Source organism: Hylobates moloch, unplaced genomic scaffold (genome assembly GCF_009828535.3).
Source record: "Hylobates moloch isolate HMO894 unplaced genomic scaffold, HMol_V3 SCAFFOLD_4, whole genome shotgun sequence".
Classification (NCBI taxonomy): Eukaryota; Metazoa; Chordata; class Mammalia; order Primates; family Hylobatidae; genus Hylobates; species Hylobates moloch.
Window position 1 is genome coordinate 37,257,685 of NW_026652279.1, and position 22,650 is coordinate 37,280,334.

The following is a 22,650-nucleotide window of genomic DNA, read 5'->3' on the forward strand; positions in this document are numbered from 1 at the left end:
AATGATAAGCCTGAGGACATGATATTTCTACATCTGGAAATTTCCAGACAAACCAAATTGATAGTGTTAAAATTTATGATTAAAAAAACAAAAGTCTGGGAACTGTTATCACATATTCCAGAAAGTTAAACGGTTATTTCCCCCCCAGAGCGTATTGCTTCAATAATCTGACAAGGTTTGCATGCCACGGGAGCTACATATATTATGTTCTCTTTAAACTGATGCCATCTGATGACATAACAGGAATTAATAACCAGAAGGTGAAGGGAGAGGAGTGACTTTCCACCCCTTATCTGGACCTATTACAGCCCAGGATCATTTTACACCCAATTCTTGCTTGCATCTTGGTCATTCTTAGCACAGGGCTATTCTAGAGCTGAGATATTGAATATGGCAGCCACTTGCTACTTGTGGTCTATTTAAATCTAAATCTATTAAAATTAAATAAAATCGAAAATTCAGTTCCTTAGTAGCACTAGCCACATTTCAAGTGTTCATTAGCCACACTTATCTGGTGCTACTGTATTGGACACTGCAGATATAGAACATTTCCATCATTGCAGAAGACTCCATGGGACAGTGCTGTTCTGGAGTCTTGCCTCAGGATGGCTGCCACACCTGTACACATGGCCCTTCTATCTCCAGCAAACCTACATAACTCAGTAAATGCCTTGGCTAGCCTGGCATAGCACTGCTCTGCAGCAGGGTCCTGAGAGCTCTAAGATTTTATGCCAGTGTTCTTCTTTGTGTCTTGAGATTACCTCAATTTGTATTTTGGAAACACAGTTATTTCTAGTGGTTGGTTATGTAACTTATCATGCCAATTTTTTTGCTGATCTTCTGTTAACCATGGAACAAACTGTTTTGTATGGTGTGGGAAAGATTCTTAAATCAAGTTGGAAACAATGACTTGTGAAGTCTTAGGGCTCTACGATTCTACTTATTGCAACAAAACAGAGTATCAGTTGATGTCCTTCCCTCTAAACTGTCAAGAAATGTGAAATAAAATGAGGATGGAGGAAATATTTAGGTTGACAGAAAACTTCAATGGAATTCAAAACCCAAAGACCACAAGGTGGAATGGTTAGCCTCAGATGAATTCTAATGTCAGGATTTCCCACAAGGTTTAATGAGGAGAAGCTACTTTTATTTCTTCAAAGCCTGGTATTCATTCTGGCTGAATAAATGAGGATGCTGAGGAGAGACGGGAAGGAGCACTGCTGAATACTTGACTTCACTCTCCACTAGGACTTTCGGACAATTACAGAGAAAGGGGAGTGAGTCAAAAAGAAGTCTGATAGCAACTGCCTTAGAAAACTGACCAGATAAGATTCACCAATCACCTTTGATCCACTTCTTGGGAACCCTGTTGTCTGGTTTTTACGGTCTAAGTGTGCACCTCTGAGACCCTCCACAAACCTACTTGTTATGGAAATCGTAGATCTCTTGGATGTTGCCAAAGATGATATGCTCTTTATTGAGGATCCCAGGGGGGATCTCCTCCACACCACTGGTCATTTCCCACAGGTAGGTCTGTAAGACAGTAACAGTTTCATCACTGGCAAGTCTGGCATGCCATATAAAATACAGACAAAATAAACAGGCGCTTGTGGGGCAAGACTCAAACTGTAAATGCCTGTAGAGTTTAAAAAGTGACGGTTAAGTAAACATAAAAGAAACAAATAAAACCTGAATATTTCATTATCCTGAACTTTAGCAAGAACACAAACTCCACAGTCTCTTGTTATTTATTAAATGTGTGTGGATTTTTATGGGGGTCAGGGTGCAGGTTTTCAGACCCAATTTAAGTTCATTGACTGTGTCATGGTTTTATTTTGAATTGAAGTGCCTTATACACTTCTTGTTCCTGGGTCTAGCTCCAGTCTGAGAAAAGTTTAAACTTTCTTTTCAAAAGTACTTCAACCTCTCATGCAATTATTGTTGACTTTAGGAGAAAGAGTTCCTCTTGTTGGCTTTTTAATTCATTACTCTCTGGGAGAAGACCAACAGCACCAAGTTCCAATTGAGGACTTGATGCTGGCAAAGATGTCATTTTTCCAATATAGCTGTGAACGGATTACTGGAAGACTCACCTCTAAGCACTCATGCAAATCCCTTACATAAGCCTTTTCTGTCTGGAGTAGTTCAGCCATAATAAATCTAGAAGGAAACAAATGGGCTTTTGGTTGGTCATAGATATAATGTCTCTCCTCCTTCAAACTTCACTTCCCCACCCCAGCATGTATGACATTCCTAAATGTCCTATTTTTCTACTTCATCAACAGGTCTTTTCCTTTCTTCAAAATTCCTTCCCTTTCCTACAAGTATCTTCCTATGATACTTGTGATACTTCCTGACCATTGGCCCTGTATCCCTTTAGCAGGTTTGTACTCAGCTAGGTCCATATTCTCTCTCCCTTTTCCACCCCAGTCCTACTATTAATACTTGTGATTCTGTGGTGATATTCATGTGAGTACAGGCATGCAGGACTGTTTATATTCTGTCTCACCAACTAGATAGCTTGAATCTCAGCTTTCCACATTTCTCTTACAGCTCCCAGAATGATGATTTCTGTTCAGTAGAGTTTGTAGATGTATACCAAAACAGTTCTTAGTACCATAATAAACGGGGTTTCAAAGCCAGGAAAAGAGGTCCAACACACCGAGATCAGGGGTTAGCAATTTTTCTATAAAGAGCCAGATAATAAATATCTGTGGGCAATTCGGTCTCTGTCACAACCACTCAACTTTGCTGTTGTCATGTGAAAGGAGCCATAGACAATGTGTAAAAAAAAAATAAGTGTGGCTGTGTTCCAATAAAAACATTTATGGACACTGAAATTTGAATTTTATCTAATTTTCACATTATAAAATATTCTTCTTTTGATAATTCTTCCAATTATTTAAAAATATAAGAGATAATTTTTAGTTTATAGACTATATAAAATAGTTGGCAGGTCAAATTTGGTCTATGTTTGCTGACCTCTGACCTAGATTATCCTTTTAGCTATTTCAATACTATTTCCAATGGGACTTGTTTACAGCATAAACGGATGTGTAGAAAACTGAACATGCAACCATAAGCACAGTATAAATTAGTAATATGTGACTGCTTCTCAGTCCCCCATAAAGAGAAGTCTGTGTTATGCATCTTTAAAGAGAGGGTTCTCTTCCTCCTTGGGCCTCTAAATAATACAATGTGCTTAAGCAATTGTTAAACTTATGATACATGGCCTCGTTGTGGTATATTCTATATTTTTCTATTCTTTGAATTGAACTCAGTCGGTAGAGTAAAAAGTGCATAAGCTTTGGAGTCAGACAGATAGGAACTGAATTACAACCAGAGGTAGGACTTGCCTCTCCAGGTCTCAGACTCCTTACTTATAAAATAGCTGATCACACAGAATTGCTGCAAGTATTAAACAAGATCACATAAGCAACATGCCTAGTGCATGGTAGGTGCTCAGGAAACATTCCGTGATTAAATGAGCTTTAGATTGCTATGAAATTAGGACAGAAGGGAGATCAGAAGGAACATATACTGACGGGCTTTGAAAACTTGCCTTTGATTTTATTGCCTTAAGTTTTCTAGAATTGTTCTTTTGTTCCCATCTGCTTCCTGCAGTTTTACCTGTCTTTCCTTACAATTTAGCTCTGCTATCCCCACCCCATTTTGTTTTATTTTCCACTCATCCTTTAATCTCTTCTGGCTATTTGTTGTCACAGAAGGAACCAAGGAGGAAGATCTGGCCAGGTGTAGTCCCCTCATCCCCCTCCCAGATATGGGCTGAATTATGACCCCTCTGAAACTCATATGCTGAAGTCTTAACCTCCAATACCTCAGATTTTGGTCTTATTTGGAAACAGTATCACTGCAGTACTGGAGTAGAGTGGCCCCTGGATCTAACGACTGATGTCCTTATAAAAGGAGGAATTTTTGATACAGGCATATATTCTGGGATTATGCCACGTGAGCACGGAAACAGCCATCTACAAGCTATCAAGGAGAGAGGCCTGGAACAGACCCTCCCCTCACTGCCCTCAGAAGGAATCAACCCTGCTGACACCTTGATTTTAGGCTTCTAGTCCCGAGAGCTGTGAGACAACACATTTCTGCTCTTTAAACAACCCAATTTGTGGTACTTGGTTACAGCAGCCCCAACAAACAAATTCACTCCCCATATGAACAAGCTCTGACTTCGCAGAGTAGCTTTAGTTTCTTTAGCTCCAAGGAACCTGTGGTCCTACTTCATCTTGATAAAATAAACTATATAGAGCTTCTTAATCTTAGGACATACTATTTTTTTTCTAGTAATTCCCAAACAGAGTGTCAAAATATTCTTCATAAAGTCCTCCAGAAATCTCTGGATATGTGTTACTTTGTAACTCCAGCACAAAGGAAGCAGTGTCAAGAAATGGTTTATAAGATTGGCATGGTTCATTGTTTACCCTGTCCAATGCTCTGTAATTCTTGATTAGAGTGAAATGTTGGTAGACAACTCCCTACCAAAGAACCAAAGAAGAAAAATGGGTTTTGCCTGCCTGGAGTCAGGACTTTTCTGAAAGTGGAGCTGAGATACTTAGAGAGCAAAGCAGGAATCTAATGATAAGTTAGTTCCAGCTCGCTAAATGAATTCTGGCCCCTATTCATTCTTATTCTGAGAAAACAGAGTTCGATTTATGAAAACCTCAGCTACTTCAGATTCTTGCAAAATATTTGAATCTCAGCATCCTCTACTCTCTTCTTGCCTATTTTCCTCTGCCTCATCTCCTCATGGGCTATTGCTGACCTAGGAGTAAACTTAGGTGGCAGCTTTATATTCTAACATCTACAGTTCACTCACCGGACCAATTTCCAAGCACCTCTTTCTTCCTTTTGAAATCTGAATACCTAAAGCAAGTCAGGGGAGGGCCCATCTGATACTGGAACGCCTCCTAAAGCATGTCTTATTTTCTTCTGGCCCAATGGTACATCCCTCAACTTCAAGTAAAGAAATTGATGTTACAGTCCTTATTTGTTTTGTGATTTTAAATGACATCCTGCCCTTCCCTCAAGGTTTCAATTTCTATATCCAGTTATATTCTGTAAGATTTTCTTTTCCTTTCTTTTTTATTTTGAGATGGAGTCTTGCTCTGTTGCCCAGGCTGGAGTGCAGTGGAGCAATTTTGGCTCACGGCAACCTCTGCCTCCTGGATTCAAGGGATTCTCATGTCTCAGCCTCCCAAGCAGCTAGGATTACAGGTGTGCACCACCATGCCTGGCTAAGTTTTGTATTTTTTTTTTTTTAGCGAAGACAGGTTTTTGCCATGTTGGCCAGGCTGGTCTTGAACTCCTGGCTTCAAGGTGATCTGCCCATCTCAGCCTCCCAAAGTTACAGGCATGAGCCACTGTGCCCTGCCTGACTATAAGCTTTTCTTGATCAATAATTATGTTATCTTCATTATTCTCCTGGTCCCTTGAGTCATACTAGAGAATATAAAATACTTCTTGTTTTCAAGGAGTCTACAATCTAGCTAGGGACATATGCTTAGGAATTGGTTGAATAAGTAAAATGGGAATTGGTACAGAAAATAATTAAAGAAGTTCATAAAATGATGGGCCAATGACAGTAGGGGTTGTAGATAAAGGATTTATAGAGGCATAGGATATGAGCTGGATTTTAAAGAATCAATAGGACTTGCAGAGAGTAAAATAAAACCGAACAGGAAAAAAAGGAAGGGAAACGAAAGGGAAAATAACAAACAGAAAGGAGGGCATTCTCCTTTTTTTTTTTTTTTTTTTGAGACAGAGTCTTGCTCTGTCAGCCAGGCTGGAGGACAGTGGCGCGATCTCAGCTCACTGCAACTTCTGCCTCCCGGGCTCAAGCAATTCTCCTGCCTCAGCCTCCCAAGTAGCTGGGATTACAGGCGTGTGCTACCACGCCTGGCTAATTTTTGTATTTTTAGTAGAGACGGGGTTTCACCATGTTGGCCAGGCCGGTCTCAAACTCACGACCTCAGGTAATCTAACTCCCTCAGCCTCCCAAAGTGCTGGGATTACAGACGTGAGCCACCGCGCCCGGCCAGCAGAGTATTCTCAATTATATACAATTTATTCTTAGACCTGAGAGGAGTCAGTGAAAATGATCTGACTGAAGGGTGTGATCTGAACTAGAAAGTATTTTGAAGTAAAATTGACTTAGATGAGGCCAAAGGATAGTAGTACCTTGAGGAGTTTTATCATTATTCCAGGGGTAGTAGCAAACCATTTACAATTTGAAGCTGGTGAGAGACATAATGGAAAGAAATCAAAGAATGTTGAAGAGTCAAAGCTAGATTAAATTCTGGCTTCATTGCTCACCATCTGTGTGGTTTGGGGAAAATTACTTGACTTTTCTAAGTCTTATTATATGTAAAATGGGAATAATCATAGCCGCCTGAGAGAAGTGATAGAAAGATACAAAGAGAAAATGTGTGTAAAGGCACTTTATGTAATGTTTAGGACATAAAAAGTGTAGGTGCTGGTGGCAGGAAGAGTATTGGTATTAGCAATAATAAAATGTACTCCAGAAAGGTAAACCTGGCATCACTGTGCACATGAATTGGGCAGGGATGAGCAGCAGGAAAGCTATGGGAAGTTTTTGCAAATAATCCAGACAAAACTAGAAGGTTAGTGACACTATTGATGGGAATTAGAAAACCAGAAGGGAGAGGCTGGGCGTGGTGGCTCATGCCTATAATCCCAGCACTTTGGGAGGCTGAGGAGGGCAGATCACTTGAGGTCAGGAGTCCGAGACCAGCCTGGCCAACATGGTGAAACCCCATTTCTATTAAAAATATAAAAATTAGCTAGGCATGGTGGCACACACCTGTAATCCCAGCTACTCGGGAGGCTGAGGCAGGAGAATTGCTTGAATCCAGGAGGTGGAGGTTGCAGTGAGCTGAGATCATGCCACTGCATTCCAGCCTGGGTGACACTGTGACGCTCTGTCCCAAAAAATAAAAAAATAAAAAACTTAAAAAAAAAATCAGAAGGGAGAATAAAATTTGGAGAAGAAAAAATATTTGATTTGTTCCATGTTGAGTTTTGACATTGTGAAGTAAAATGTGATGATCTGTGAGGAAGGTTTTGTCTAGGAAGTTACTGAAATGTAAAGAGAATTCAGGTGAAGGACAGACTGGAGAGACTTCAAAGCCTTCAGAGGGAACCCATATTCTCAATGCAAACATTATGTCTGTCCATCCCAATCCCTGTAGGTGGCCATGAGGACATATTAAGCTATCCAAAGGGACAAGTAGCGGTGAAAGCCCAGTGTAGTCACGGGGAGCCAGCTAGCTGGGCGGAAGCCAACACGTACTCTTTCTTCCGGGCTGACTTCCGCTTCTCTTCATTGACTTCGTGGTTGGCGTCCCGCAACTTGACCTCCCGATCTGAAAGGCTTGCTGGGATAATATCCAGCTCCAGGTCCTTATTATCCTGCATAAGGAGGGATCACAAAGGTCACCTTGTGATGCTTTGGGAAAGCAACTCACTCGAGTTGAGGGAGGTGGTAAAATGGGGAAAAAAAGATATAATGGAGAAGGATAAAAACATGAGGGATCTTACAGACTCATACCCATAAGCACTCTTCTTCATGGGATCATTATTGTTTTTTCAAATAAGAGAGAAATAAAATGTTCAGGTCAAATGTTTAGGGTAAATATCCACAGTAAGAAAAAACAATAAACACATTTGATAATTATATGTCTATTTCCCCAAGGCCTTTGGTCCTAATTAAACCTAAACACATCCGTAAATTAGTCTAAGACTGATTCTTAACCATTTAAAATAGATGCGAAACAAAAACACATAAAGATATAAAAACATCTTTCATTTGTCAAAAGAAAATAATCAAATCAAATATATTTATTTAAACAAGCAATTTCCCTTGGAAACAGAAAGCTAAATAACAGAACAATGACTGAACTTTCTCATTGCTCATCCCTGCTAATTTTAACCACCATTTGGTATTTATATATGATGGAACTTCCTAGATAAAAACTCACAGATTAAAGCCTGGGGGAGACATTAACTCTCTCAACTTTAGGTGTTTTGGCCACTTCACTCTCCAGGCTGCTCTGCTTCAGATCATGAGCCTATTTGAAGATTTAAGAATTAGACATCCTAGGATTAAATTGCCAGGCTGTATTAAGCTCTTAATGCACAGGTTACTAACCCCTATTATAAAGAAGAGATTAAAGGTCCATCTTCCCTGGTTCATGGCAAATTGCACCTCTGTTCAGTTGAAATGTCAAATAACCCTTGTATAAATTGTACCCCTTATTCTTGAAAGAGCACTATTATATATACTGGGGACTCTAATCATTTGCTGATTAACATAATTGGGTGGAAGATGGTACTTATGAAGCCAAGATAAAGCTTTTGGTTCTCAAAGTCAACAGTTAACTCTATACAGAGAAAAACTTTGTTCTGTAGCCATAGGCCCCACTACTGGCCAGTCGATTTTATAATATATAGAGTACTAATCACAGGGGACTGAAGGTTAATGGATCAGCAGGATCCACCCAGCACTCCCCACTAGAAAAGCCACACAAGGCAAGTGCTCTAGGGGTCAACAGCTCAGAAGAACTGCTCTGGAAACATGCTTTTCTTCCATGGCGATGAGGGCAGTGGTGCTCAGGGAGATGAAAAGGGAGGATGTCCCAGAGGGCAATACCCCTGCCTACCTCTGTGTTGACTCCTAGGGCTTTCTCCAGTGAGTACCGGTACTTCCCCATCCTCAGGGAGAAATCTCTGTAGTGCTTGTCCACCGTGGTCACCCATTTCCTTATCTCCGTGGCATGAATGTGGCCTTTTTCCACAAAGCTATCGGCCAGCTGAATCAGAAGCTTCACCTTCTCCTTTGTTTGCTGCCCCAAAAGATGGCCTTAAGTTACTGGATTACATTTATTCTCCTGCCCCTTCACCCCAAATCCTCTCTTCCTGTTTAGAGCAGCCATAGATACCTCATAGCTGACTACCTGGGTAGGTATCCCAGCTTTGTTACTACTAACTAGGAGCTCTTGAGCAAGTTATTGAAACCCTCTGTGCCTCTATTTCTTCATCTGCAAAAAGGAAATCATAATATTACAGTCATCCCTTAGTGCTGGGGTTGGGGGAACTGGTTCCAGGGCCCCCCATGGATACCAAAATCCAGATACGCAAGTTCCTTATAAAACATGGTGTGGTTTTTGCTTATAACTTACCCACATCCTCAGGAACACTTCAAATCATCTCTAAATTACTTACAATACCTAATACAATGTAAATACTAAGTAAATAGTTGTTATTCTGTATGGTTTAGGGAATGAATGATGACAAGAACAAAAAAAGTCTGTATATGTTCAGTACAGGCACAACCAACCATTTGAAAAAAAACATTTTCAGTTCACGGTTGGTTGAATCCATGGATGCGACACCTGTAGACATGGAGGGCTGATCCTACTTCAGAGGGCTGGTGTATTAAATGAGTTGATAAACACAGAATGCTTAGTACAGTGGAAGTAAGAACTCAGTAAGCCATAAACATTAGCCATTATTATTATTGATGTAAGAATCTCTTACATTAATATGCTTTACAAATTTACATAGTGTGTTACTGTATCTGAAAGCCATTTGAGTTTAGATGCATCCTTAGGAAGTAGGTGGAGGGAAGTGATGCAGGTCTCTTTGAACCATAGATTAAAAAAATCTGAGGCTTAGGGCTGGTCCAGCTTCATACTACCAGTAAGCAAACAGAGCCCATTTGTCTCTGCCCTTTAGTTCCTAGTTCCCCCCTTCACTGTACCAGCTCTAAACCTCATATAAGTTGGCACATGCCAGGATCTAAATACAATGAGAAGATTTAAGAGTTAACTCTGTCCCTGTCACCACCAGAATCTTGTCTTTAGTTTCCATTAGAGAGCAGGAGAAAGAGGTTAATGAAGCCACCATCTATTATAGGACTAGGTAAAGTAGAACTCTGATGTTTACTGGATTAATTTCATTTTTAGCAAGAGTTTGTTCAATACCTACTTGGTCCATAGTACTGTGTAAAGAGCTATAGGGCAGGGCTTGGGGGTCAAACAGAAGGAAAAAAATCTTCATTTCACACAGAGTAGTTAAATAACTCAGGGCATTATGTAATTGAATGTCAAAATGGGAGAATGTAGAGTTAACACTATAGGAATTTTAAAGGAGAAAATGAAAGTGGACAGGCATGGGTAGGGGAGGTCTCACGGATAGGCAGTACATAAGCTGGGTAAGTCAGGGGAATGAGATAGACACCCAACAAGCAGACTGCTGCTCATTTTTTAATCCTAAGTTTGGATTTTCAAACTCTAAAATTGCTCAGGGAAAGGAAAGAACATTTAAATACTATTCTAAGAAGAAAAATTATCTTTTGGACTGGAGGAAAGTGGGTCCAAGGTTTAAACCATGCTACAATCTAGATAACAGGGAAACTGAGGCAGAACGTCACTGGAGCAACAGTAGAAAAAATAACAGTTTTTTTTTTTTTTTTGAGATGGAGTCTCGCTCTGTCACCCAGGCTGGAGTGCAGTGGCGCAATCTCGGCTCACTGCAAGCTCCGCCTCCCGGGTTCACGCCATTCTCCTGCCTCAGCCTCTCCGAGTAGCTGGGACTACAGGCGTCCGCCACCACGCCCGGCTACTTTTTTGTATTTTTAGTAGAGACAGGGTTTCACCGTGGTCTCGATCTTCTGACCTCATGATCCACCCGCCTCGGCCTCCCAAAGTGCTGGGATTACAAGCGTGAACCACTGCGCCCAGCCCCTTCTTTCTTTATTTTACTATCCTCACCCCATCTGCTCCTTCCAGGCCTATCTACAGCCCCTCCCATGAGAGACCGACCCTCCCAAGAAATGCTGGAGAAAGAGGGCGTCAGAGAGGCGAGTTGAGAGTGCTCTGCCTGCCGCATGCATGACCAGGGACCGGGGATCCAGCTCTCCAGTAGCTCACTCAGCACATGGAGCCTCTCCTATCTTGGGACAGTAGGCCAGTGTCTGGCACTGGAAAATAAAGGGCAAGAGCTTTGGTGTGAAGGAAAGGAGGTGGGTGTGAGGATAGCAGAAACATGTCCTCAGCCAAGAAAAGGCAGAGTAATAACAGGGGGAATTGGTTAAGACAGAATTAGCAGATTCTATTCAAAATAGGATCTACTCGTTTCTATTCAAAATAGAATCTACCCGATTCTACCTAAACTAGAATTACTGAATGCCTCTTTTTAATCATCTTATTCATTTATATATCTCCAGTGTCTAAGCATACTGAGGACTTTCATCTTATTGCATGTAGGGTGTTTTTTATTTTTATTTTTCCTGAAAACAGTTTTCTTTGGTTTTCTATTTACTTAAAACAGAGACCATGTGTTTATGGAAAAGTCTTGGAAATACATATTCTCTGCTCTTGGTAAAGTGACTCCACCTATGAGAAAGAGTTTTACAGCCAGCTGGTGGCAGCAGCCATACTAGGGGAGCTCTATCAGATAAAATTATATCCTAAAGCATCAAAATTGTGATTCATAGTCAGCAAAGCAAATGGTTTGTGACCAAGAGTATTCTAGGTATGTGTGGGGACTAGAGGAGCAAAGAGACAGTAAAATGAGTTTAGATGCATCCTTAGGAAGTAGGTGGAGGGAAGTGTAGACACGCCCTTCCCCATGCGGCTCCACCTACCTGTGTAGCAGCCCTGTCTCCACTGCTCTCCATTCCCTATACTGCAGCCATGTTGAATGTCACGTGCCCCTCCTGCTGTGATAAGTGGTTCCTACTCATCCCCACTCTCGATCCAGTGCCCTTTTTTCTCTCCTCTCCTCTCCTCCCCAAAAAACAAGTGGGCAATGCCTTTCCCAGTGTTCCCGCAGTATCACATACCTGCTTCTATTTTAGCATATATCACATTATTTATAAGTCTCCTTCATTAGACCATGAACCCTAAAAGATAAGTATTACATCTTATTCATTTGTATATCTCCAGTATCTAGAAAATAGTAGGCATACCATCAATGTTGACTGAATGAATGAATGAGCAAATCTTGTGTTTGGAGGTGAGTAAAGCTAGACCAGCAAGAGTTGAAGATTTTTATTGGGAGGAAGTAGATGATACATTTGGCCCATGAATTGGATAAGTGCACTGAGACACCAACCATGGCCATGGTCCCCACTGGGAGTATTCTGAAATGGCTTCTTATACATAGGTGATTGTGGTGGTACCACATGACCTGCTAAATGCCTGGTCACAGCTTTTGAGATCAGAGGTAAAAACTTGTCTTATGAGGGCAGCCCATCAAGAGGCAGCCAGTGACTTCTGAGGTGTCCTGGCCTAAAAGCTGTGTCTAAATAGGGGACTAGAAATAAGCTGGGTCAACTGAGGTTGCTTTCCTGAGGATTTAAACTGCTCAGACAGGGATCTGGGTGATTGGTTGCAGAGTAGAAGTGAAATCACAGAAAGCAGAGAGGAAGAAGAAAAAGGAAGCTGTGGTATAGAAATCGTAGAACATTACACAGATTCTGGTCCTCTGCTCTCAGACGATGACCAGATGATGTGGCTGCTTGAGACACACTTAGTCTTGGATGACATTCCAGTTTTCATCTCCAGAGGTGACACTATGCCACATTTCTTGTTCTTCCCATGGGGCTGAGTCACTGAGCTTTTTCTGGATTTCTGGGAGGTTCAGACACATTGCTTCTATCGTCTTTATTTCCACACACAGCCATACAATATCATTTCTCATTCAACCTAAGCACATTTGAAACTCAAATCTTTCCTCCAAAGACAGTAACTTATATAAACTAATAAAATGGGAGTCAGACTGCAGCAGTTCTTGAATGAAAGGTTTAGAAGTATGGACATGATCTTGTGGCCAAAAGGGAAACTTTGGGTACCATAATTCATCTGGGCCTGGAAATCTAGACCTGCCAGCTCACTTATCTTGGGCTTCATGTATCCCCTAATTTATGTTTTGCCTTTCCATTTTGAATTCTAGTTATCTGCTGGAAAAGAAAGAGGTTCAAAAGAGGGGTTCAGTAATTCTATTTTTTTCTATCTCTTCCTCTCTCTTTCCCTCCCCACTCTCTCTTTTCCTCCTTTCCTTTCTTTTTTTCTTTGGTTATGATCTTCCTCTCATCAGTAAGCCTCACTCTGAATAAATTTTTTTAAAGCCCTTTTGACTTTAGCACATTTTACAAGACTTTAAGATTTTGCCTTCTTGATAGTAATCTTATAATCTCATAATCTTCCATATTTGCCTTTCATTATTGATATTCCTTATAATGAGATAATAATAAGGAATATTGATATTCCTTATCAATTTTTTTGTAGACACAAATTTACTGAGCTCCTTGTGCAGGTGAATAGGTTTCTTGAAATACATCTTCTGATTCATTCAGCAGGGGATTGTTATTATACATAAAAGAACCAAATTTTCAAAACTTTCCATCACATACGAACTATATTCCTCTTCAGAGTGTCAGAAAGACCAGGCACAGTGGCTCATGTCTGTAATTGCAGCACTTTGGGAGGCAAAGGCAGGTGGATCACCTGAGGTCAGGAGTTCAAGACCAGCCTGGCCAATTTGTGAAACCCTGTCTCTACTAAAAATACAAAAATCAGCCAGACCTGGTGGCAAGCACCCGTAATCTCAGCTACGTGGGATGCTGAGGCAGGAGAATCACTTGAACCCAGGAGGTGGAGGTTGCGGTGAGCTGAGATCACACGACTGCACTCCAGCCTGGGCGACAAGAGTGTGGAACTCCATCTCAAAAAACAAAACAAAACAAACAAACAAAAAAGAGTCTCAGAAATAGTATCACGCCTATCTTTTATCTGAATTGTTTAGATTCTACCTCTCTCGGTCTAAAGCACCATCTGACAACCCCAGTGTTCCCTTTCCTTGCTATCTGAATCTCAGGAAAACATAGTTTAGTTCAGCTAAGGCTCCAGTTGCTTTCATTACTGCTTAATTTTCTTTTGTCAAGATGAATTAAGTCCAGTTTATCTCATGGCTTCTTTCATTTTCAGAGATGAAATTACCAGCTTAAAAAAGTATTTTCTTAACATTATTAGTCATTGGCAAATGCAAATCAAAACCCACAATGAATACCACTCCACACCCTCTAGGATGGCTATATAAAAAGACACAATAACAAGTGTTGGTGAGGATGCAGAGAAATTGGAACCCTCACAAATTGCTGTTGAGAGTACAAAATGGTATAGCTACTTTGAAAAACAGTTTAGCAGTTCCTCAAAAAGTTAAACACAGTAGAACTCCATATAACCCAGCCATTCCACTCCCAGGTATGCACATAAGGGAACTGAAATATATGTTCACACCCAAACTTGAATATAAAGGTTTATAGCAGCATTATTCATAACAGCCAAAAGCTGGAAACAACCCAAATGTCCATCAACTGATGAATAGTAAACAAAAAGTGATATATCAATGAAATGGCATGCCATTTAGCAATAAATAGGAAAAAAGGATTGATACATGCAAATAGCATGGATGAATCCTGAAAGCATTAGGCCAGGGGAAGTAAGCCAGTCACAGAAGATCTCATATTGTATGATTCCATTTACATGAAATGCCCAAACAGGCAAACCCATAGAGACTGAAAGCAGATGAGTAGTTGCCAGGGGTTGAGGAGAGTAGGGAATGCAGAGTGACTGCTAATGGGCATGGGGTTTCTTTCTAGGGTAATGAAAATGTTCTGGAACTAAACAGTGGCAATGTTTGCACAACCTTGTGAATATAGTAAAAACCATGGAATTTGTAAAAAATGAAAAACAAAATAATCTTTAAAAAGTTTTACTTTTAGAAGAAATGGAGTTCTTCCAAATGTCATGATGACTAAGCTTTCCCATCACCGTGTGCCTTGACCCCTTATACATTTTGAAACCCATAATAGGAAAATACCATTTCTATTCTTTTAATGGACTGTCTATAGGCATACCACAACATGAAAATTATGTTTTCCTTTTTTCCTCATTCAAACTCTTTTTATTTCATTTTTATTCTTACATTTGTGAGCTTTTACATAGAAAGTATCTTTCTATATCCAATGGTTCTTCTACTTGGTCTGTTCCTTTGGACCAGAGTATTATTAAATTCAATGTACTCCATTGCCCTATTCAACCATAAGGGCCACTATATGTATTCTCTTGTGGCTAAAGGTCAGTTTGGTTTCCATTTCAAATTCATTTTATTGGTTATAAAGGTTATAATCAAAGACAGCTGATTAGAAGAGGTTTACCTCTGGAAAGTGGGATTAGGGTGGGGCAGGAGGCTGCTGCCTCTAATCAGAAGCTCCTCAACTGGGTTTGTTATCCTGTAGATATTCTAACATGAATAACTTTGAGATTTGGAACATGATAGTTACATCGGGAGGGACACAGAACACAGCCAAAGTAGAAGATTCATATTAAATATAAATGAGGAGGGGGTGAATCTACTCAAACTTCCTTTTTTCCTTATGGTCTTGAATGGTTGTAGCCTCCTTTGAATGTGTAAAATGCAGTTAGGTAACCTAGGGAACTCTGGATGAATAGTGTGGTTCTTGTCTTTAAGTATCCTGTTGGCTTATACAGGCGATAACATTGCATAGATTACTGGAGGAGAGATGGTCTGTGCCAGGTGAAGGGTTATATGGACAAGGGCTGTAGTGCAGGGATGAGCTGGATCATATCCTGGTATGTGGGAAGGATCATAGAGGAGGAGGCTCTAGAGTGGAAAGGAGGGGCTCCTCTTAAAAAGCACAAACTAGAGGGAAGGGAAGGGTATTCCAAGCAGAGAAATATATGAAAAAGGCACATAGACAAAAAAGTATATGATGTATCTTTCAGAGGCTAAAGAATACATCCATTCAGCTGGAGCATAAACCCCGCATAAAATAATAACTGAAGATAAAACTGGGGAGGTAGGGTGGCACAGCTGTAGAGTTGTGGAGCATTATCCTAAAGGCATCGGAAAATCATTAAAGTTCTTGATCTGGGTGGTTATGTGACCAAAGTAGCATTTTAAAGATGAATAGCAATGAAGGACAGGGTGGATTGGAAGGAAGGAAAGGCCAAAGGCATGCAATCAAATTAGGAAGCTGCTACAGCTTAGGGTAGTAGCTATGTGAATGAAAAAGAGGAGAAATATATGAAGAAGGTTACAAAGGTAGGATGAGTAAGATTGACTGAATAATTCTTCAGATTTCCACTTTGATTATGGAAAGATTTTGATCCTGTGAAGTTCTGGGTATCTGCTGTGATCCACCCTATGCAGATAGGAACACCAACGGATCTCATACTATTCAGCCTGTTAATGGCTCATTATCAACCCTATTTGGAGAAGGGCGGATAAAGCCAACTTGTTAATTCACAAGCCATTTTAATTTGGATTTGAATAGGGTTCTGTGCATCTGCCACCTTCTTTGTGCTGTTTGCTTTTACTGGTATTGAAATGAGCCTCTTATCTGTGCTCATAGCTTTTTGCATTAGGCAAAAAAGGCCCCAAGCTCACAAGGATGCAGGGAGAGGCTCCCCAATATTGAGAGTTCATAGGAAAAGATTCATAGAGTGGATAACCACTTCTGAAATATCAGCTCAAGAATGAGGCTAAGGGCCTAATTTTGTTACATCAAACCAGAGGAACATTCCTTATAGTGTTAGAGGGATCTGCGGATAGGCTATTTCCCACCTTGACCCAACAAGAGCATCTCTCAACCTGGGAAAAGCGTATGTTATGTGTGGAAGTGATGCCAAAAAAGGCTCCCATGTGGCAAGGAGCCCTGTGTGAGAGATGAGGACATTACAAAGAGGAACTTGAGACAGATCAGATTTTCATTCAAACCCAAGCATCCTCAGATCAAACCCTGGCTGTGAAAACAGATGAAAATCAGGTTTCCTTCTATTATAGCATTCCCCACAATCTTGGTATGAATTGGTATGTACATCCTTGCAGATTTTGCTCCCCAGAGACCTAGCCTAGCTCATGAGCAGGTTTGAGGCCAGATGGAAATAGCTGAGAAAAGGAGAAATTCACCTATTTTGTGTACCCATATATAGTCATGACCCTTCTAATTAGGTGGACTTCCCAAGCCACTCAAATTGCAAGAATATGTGGATATCTGCAGTGTTCACATGCACATGTGACATTTTTACATGAATACACCCTTTTCCCTGATTTGGTCTGAAAGAATACAGCAGATTCCAGAACCTGGAGCATGAAGATGAGTATCTGGAAGCAGAGTATATAGCAGTTGACTTCCTGCATACAGCTGCTCTACCCAGCAGCTGCAATTCTTTGGGTATTCAGGTTTCTAAAGAGACAATCCTTTAGGACATTTACATGCTTCCCCCCTTGCCACTGCAGCCAGGTATTTTTGCTTACAGAAGCTGTCTTTGCTTCCATAACGTGAAATTGGCCAGAACAGAGAGTTCTGGGTGGATTTGGGGGAGGCTCTGGGATGTTTCCTACCTTGGCAGGCACCCTGAATTCCCCATATTCTTTCAGCAGTTCCTGAGTCTCCTCTGTGGTCTCTCCAGTGGAGGTATGTGTTGAGAGGTAAAATTCACCTGTTTCTTGGATCCAGTCAAGTGCCTATGGGAGGAAACAACTCATCCAGTCCCCCAAAAGGCAGCTGTCAGTAGGAAAACATGCCATACTACAATGAAGGTTATTGCTGGGACAACTTAATGGACCCAGGAAACACTGACAATTTGATTGGTATGTAGCTCTGGAGTTGTTTTTTTATGAATGAGCCCTCCCTTGCTTTGGAACATTTACCAGCAAAGAGAGGGTCTCCCCCAGTAGACTGAGGACTCTTCTAGGCCAGGCCTAATATCATCCATGAATTAGGGGCATAGTGGGTGACCTAGCATTTCCTCACATCTCCTGGTACCAAACTCAAAACAGAGAGCTTGGTAAATGCTGAATTGCTGACAGGTGACAACCTGCTTTCTTTCTTCTTTATTCCCCACTCCCATCCCCAATTTGCTGCTGTGGTCCTCTTCTGGACTAAGCCTTGGTGATGGGCCTCTGTATGCTCCCCAGAACTGAGACAGAGCCAGGGAAAGCTTTGGACAACCTGCTTAGCGCTGCGCTCGAACACCACATATTGCTGGCACTGGTCTAACCGCCGCTTCTTCAAGGTCCAGAAATGCAGCACGCGATTCTCCCTCTGCAGGAGCTCACTCAGGATGGCTGTGGGCAGAGGAGATGCATGATGGTCACAAGAGGCTCTGAGCAAATCCAACCAACCCCTTCAGCCCCATGGCCCAGGTGCCAGGTGACCATGACTGTGATTTCAAGCATCCCCACGATACTAATCCAGCATTAGAAGAAAGGGAGCAAAAGCTGGATACAGAAAGGATTTCCTAGAAAGGAGCAAGGTCGAGAAGTCTAGGGGGAGAGCCCATTGATGAGAGTTCCATCAACTAAGGTGGCAAGAATATAACACCAGTGACTTACAAATGACCCCGATTCTCTTTATAGCAAAATTAGTCCTTGGTTCTAAGAAATCTTAGGAAGCAACTAATTCAATTGGGCCCCAGAATCTAATGAGCATGGGTGGACCTTGACAGGAATCTCAGTCATTCTTAAGGACTCATTAGAAGAGGGCAGGAGATTTATAGTGGAATGAGGGCTGCTGTCACTGGCTTGACAACCCACATCATGAGCCATGTTCTTGGACCTGCACAAGAGGTTGTGCACACAGCACTTTAACGGCACAGCCTCAATTTAAACACTTCTAAATAGTGGTCATAGGGAAGCTGTGTTGGAATTATGTCTTCATGTTATCTCTGGGCCCATGTTGTTTTGGATGTGATCGTAAGAAAAGCTAAAACTGATGTTAAATGAGAGTGTATACACAGGCAAATAGCAAAGCAAGTGGGCCATGGTTAGGTATTCAGTCCATGCTATTTCCCTCTCTAAATTTTCTGTTGTTTCAGGAATAGCTGGGTACGTGGATAGATGTCTTAAGCATTTTAAATAGTATGTTCTATGCTGGAAGCAATCAAATTTATTTTATTATGTCTTTCCCCTGCTTCCTGTTGCCATATTAGATATTAACAAAATATACAATAATAACCATATGAATAATATTTATCACATACTCAGTATGTGGAGGACACTCATTTTTATAATACCCCACAATGCATGCACCATTATTATCTCCATTATACAGATGAGAAAACTGAGGTTTAGAGAAAGCTTTTGAGAAAGCATAGGGAAGGTAACTAGCTCAGGGTTGTTCAGATAGGAAAGGGCAGAGTTCAGATTTGGGCCAGATCTGACTTCAGAGCCTGAGTTGTTAGTCACCTTGGTCTCCCATATTACTAACATACTACTAAGACTATAAAGTACAACTTTCTATGCTTTGTGAAGATGGCACAACCCAAAGTGAAGTGCTTGCACTGAGAAGTTTTTGTTGATTTTATGTACTTTTCATACTCCTTCATTCTCACCTCCCCAGCCAAGTTTGGCTTTCTGAGGACAGAATCTGTTTTTCATCTTTTAGGCTAAGTGCTTTTTTTCTTTCTCTTTTCTTTTCTTTTCTTCTTTCTTTCTTTCTCTTTCTTTCTTTCTTTTTCTTTCTTTTTTTTTCTTTTTTTGACAGGGTCTGGCTCTGTCACCCAAGATGGAGTGCAATCATAGCTCATTGCAGCCTCAACCTCCCAGGCTCAAGTGATCCTCCCACTTCAGCCGCCTGAGTAGCTGAGACTATAGGCACAGGCCACCACACCCAGTCAATTTGTAAACATTTTTTTTTGTAGAGATGGGGGTCTCACTATGTTGCCCAGGCTGGTCTCAAACTCCTGAGCTCAAGTGATCCTCCTTCCTCAGTCTCCCAAAGTGCTAGGATTACAGGCATGAGCCACTGTGCTCAGCCTTTTTTGGGTCCAATCATTCACCCTTCCCTGTATCTAAGCCTTTATCATGTAACTTTTTCATTCCTTCCCAAAGAGGCAAGTACAGTTTCTCACTCCCCAACTGATCTCTGGCTTGGCCACATAACTTGCTTTGGCAAATGAGTTGTTACCAGATAAAATGCAAGCAGGGCCTTGAAACGTACTTATAGACTTGACTTTGCTCTTCGTACCTCTGCTATCACCACTATAGGAACTTCTCCTGGGTAACTGCTGCCCCTTCGACCCAGGTCCCAGAATACATACACGTGGAGCAAACAAGATCTTACCTGGAGTGAAGGAGCCAAGCTAGCTAGACTTGCAGACTGAAGCACAACTGCACTGCTGAGCCCAGCTGAGATGCTGCTCCTCAGCCAATGCACAGCCACTGAACAACATATGCTTACAGTTGGATATCATTGAATTTCTTGGTTGTTATGCAGCCATATAACAACCAGCAGCATAAAAAAGCCAAAAATATATGACACTGGCTTTGAGTCTAGGTAGTAGGTGAAAAGGAAACTGATATATAAGGGATTGTAGGTCCCTGCTCAGGTGGAAGCTTCAATTGGGCAAGGAAGGAGTAGAAACCCATTTCTTTTAGTCTTTATGTTCCCTAGCCAGAGTTTTGCTCATTGAAGCTCCCTCTATGGTGTGGCTGAGGGAATCAACCCAGATCCGGCAGAAATCATAAAGAGTTTCAGGATTATTTTCCCCCCTCTTCTTGAAAGCTTTCACATGGGCAACAACCTGGTCTTGCCTCCAAGAAGATGTAGGCATTTCCCACTGTCTCTGGGTGCCTGTTATTCTTCAGCATGCAGAGGTGTAGGTGGGATATGTGGTCTCTCAGTAGGCAGCTGGCCTCACCCAAGCTCCCATCTACATTTGGAAGCCAGAACATATGTTTTCAAATGTGCTAGAAGAAGTGACATAATACCAGCTCCCCACAGGTCTCCTGACCACAAATAGAAAAGCACATTTGGAAGAGAAACTCTGCTCCCTCCTCTCTGTAGGGAACTTTGATTCCTAGATTTAATTCTTTCCAGTGGCCTCTGTTCTCTCCAACTCTTGAGCTATCTGAGCAAAGAGGGAAGCCCTTCTTAAGCAGACCACGCACCCTAGAGACCTGTCCGTGGTGTCTCTAAGCCCATACCACTCCTCACTCCAAGTCGGCTTAGGTTCCTTCCCTAGCCTCGGGTTCCAGAGTTATATTTCTCTGCCTTGGCAAGATGACATTTGTTAAACTCTTCACTCACTCAAAGGCTAATTTCTGCATGGTCAGAAAAATTCCACAGATAATGATTTAAGTTTCACATGGTCAGATAATGGGCAATTTTTAAAAGTTATGTATTTATTATCATAGACTTTCTAGAATTCAGAGATATTAAAGATTATGTAGAATAGCACTTATCTAAATTTTATGAACACACAAATCACCTGGTTGGTAGAATTGGGCATTTTGCCAAAATGCAGGTTCTTTGTTCTTTTTTTCTCTCTTTTTTTCTTTCTTTTTTTTTTTTTTTTTCGAGACAGGGTCTCATTCTATTGCCCAGGCTGGAGTACAATGGTGCAAACATGGCTCACTGCAGCCTCCAACTCTTGGACTCAAATTATCCTTCCATCTCAGCCTCCTGAGTAACTAGAGCTATAGGCATGCCACCATACCAGGCTAATTTTTTAATTTTTTGTAGAGATGGGGTCTCACTATGTTGCCCAGGCTGGTCTTGAACTCCTGGCCTCAAGCAATCCTCCCATCTCAACCTCCCAAAGTGCCAAAATGCAGTTTCTGACTCAGTCAGTTTGGGTGTGGCCTCAGATTCTATGTTTCCTACACTCTCCCAGGGATGTCAATGTGGCTGGTCTGGGAACTACAATTTGAGTAGCAAGAGTCTAGATGCTCCCCTCATTTTAAATAAGAAACTAAAGTTTTAAAAGGCTTAATCAATCAGTGACAAATCCAGGGTCAGCATTTGGTTTTAGGATTCTCAGTCCACATTCTGTTCCCAGGCTATAAGACACCCTAGTCTTGTGCTGTTCAATATATTAACCAGGAGCCATAATCAGTAATTTACATTTAAATTAGTTAATATTAAATAAGAGTTAAAATTTAGTTCCTCAGTTGCACTAGCCATATTTCAAGTGCTCAATAGCTGCTGTATTGCACAGCATAGATACAGGCAATTTCCATTATTTCAGAAAATTCCACTAGGCAGTGCTGTCCAGACTCTAAGATAAATGAAAGTACTTGGGGAAATTTTATCCTTGTTTTTGCCTTCCAGATCTTGATGCATGTTTAAAAATTGACCATGAATCATTACTGCCCACACCATCCCACATCATACATTTTCATTTCTAAGGAGAAGCAGCAGGAAATTTGAGATTGTGTGAAAACTGGGTACATGGTATATTTCAGGGAGCGGCTGTTGCTGAAGTGACTGGTGGCTGGGCAGGTCTCTCACTGACCTTTCACTTGTTGCTCGGGTCCCCGAGTGTGGCTGGCGACACTGGGCATGCTGACATTGTTCCTGTGGATGTACTTGAGAAACACCTCAGCATTCCGCCGAGCCAGGGTGCAGGCCTGAGAAAGACAAAGCCGTGAGGCCCCTGTCCCAGCAGGTGTATGGAATCCAAGACAATGGAGAAGGCATACCCTCCTTCCTTCTATATTTTCTTTTGCTTTTTTTTTTTTTTTTTTTTTTTGAGACAGAGTCTCACTCTGTTGCCTAGGCTGCAGTGCAGT

The 22,650-nt window shown here is 41.3% G+C and overlaps 1 protein-coding gene across 21 annotated transcripts in view; it reads right to left on the bottom strand.

Moving 5' to 3' along the window:
- Positions 1-22,650, bottom strand: part of KALRN (kalirin RhoGEF kinase) — a 695,573-nt gene that overhangs the window by 267,395 nt on the left and 405,528 nt on the right. For all 21 annotated transcript variants that reach the window (XM_032149952.2, XM_032149957.2, XM_032149956.2 and 18 more), the window contains 7 exons: positions 22,374-22,488; positions 18,089-18,204; positions 17,479-17,601; positions 8,706-8,888; positions 7,337-7,455; positions 2,094-2,160; positions 1,424-1,533 (listed from right to left, as the gene is read on the bottom strand). In XM_032149952.2, coding sequence (XP_032005843.1) covers positions 1,424-1,533; positions 2,094-2,160; positions 7,337-7,455; positions 8,706-8,888; positions 17,479-17,601; positions 18,089-18,204; positions 22,374-22,488 — 833 coding nt within the window. The remainder of the gene's footprint in view (positions 1-1,423; positions 1,534-2,093; positions 2,161-7,336; positions 7,456-8,705; positions 8,889-17,478; positions 17,602-18,088; positions 18,205-22,373; positions 22,489-22,650) is intronic.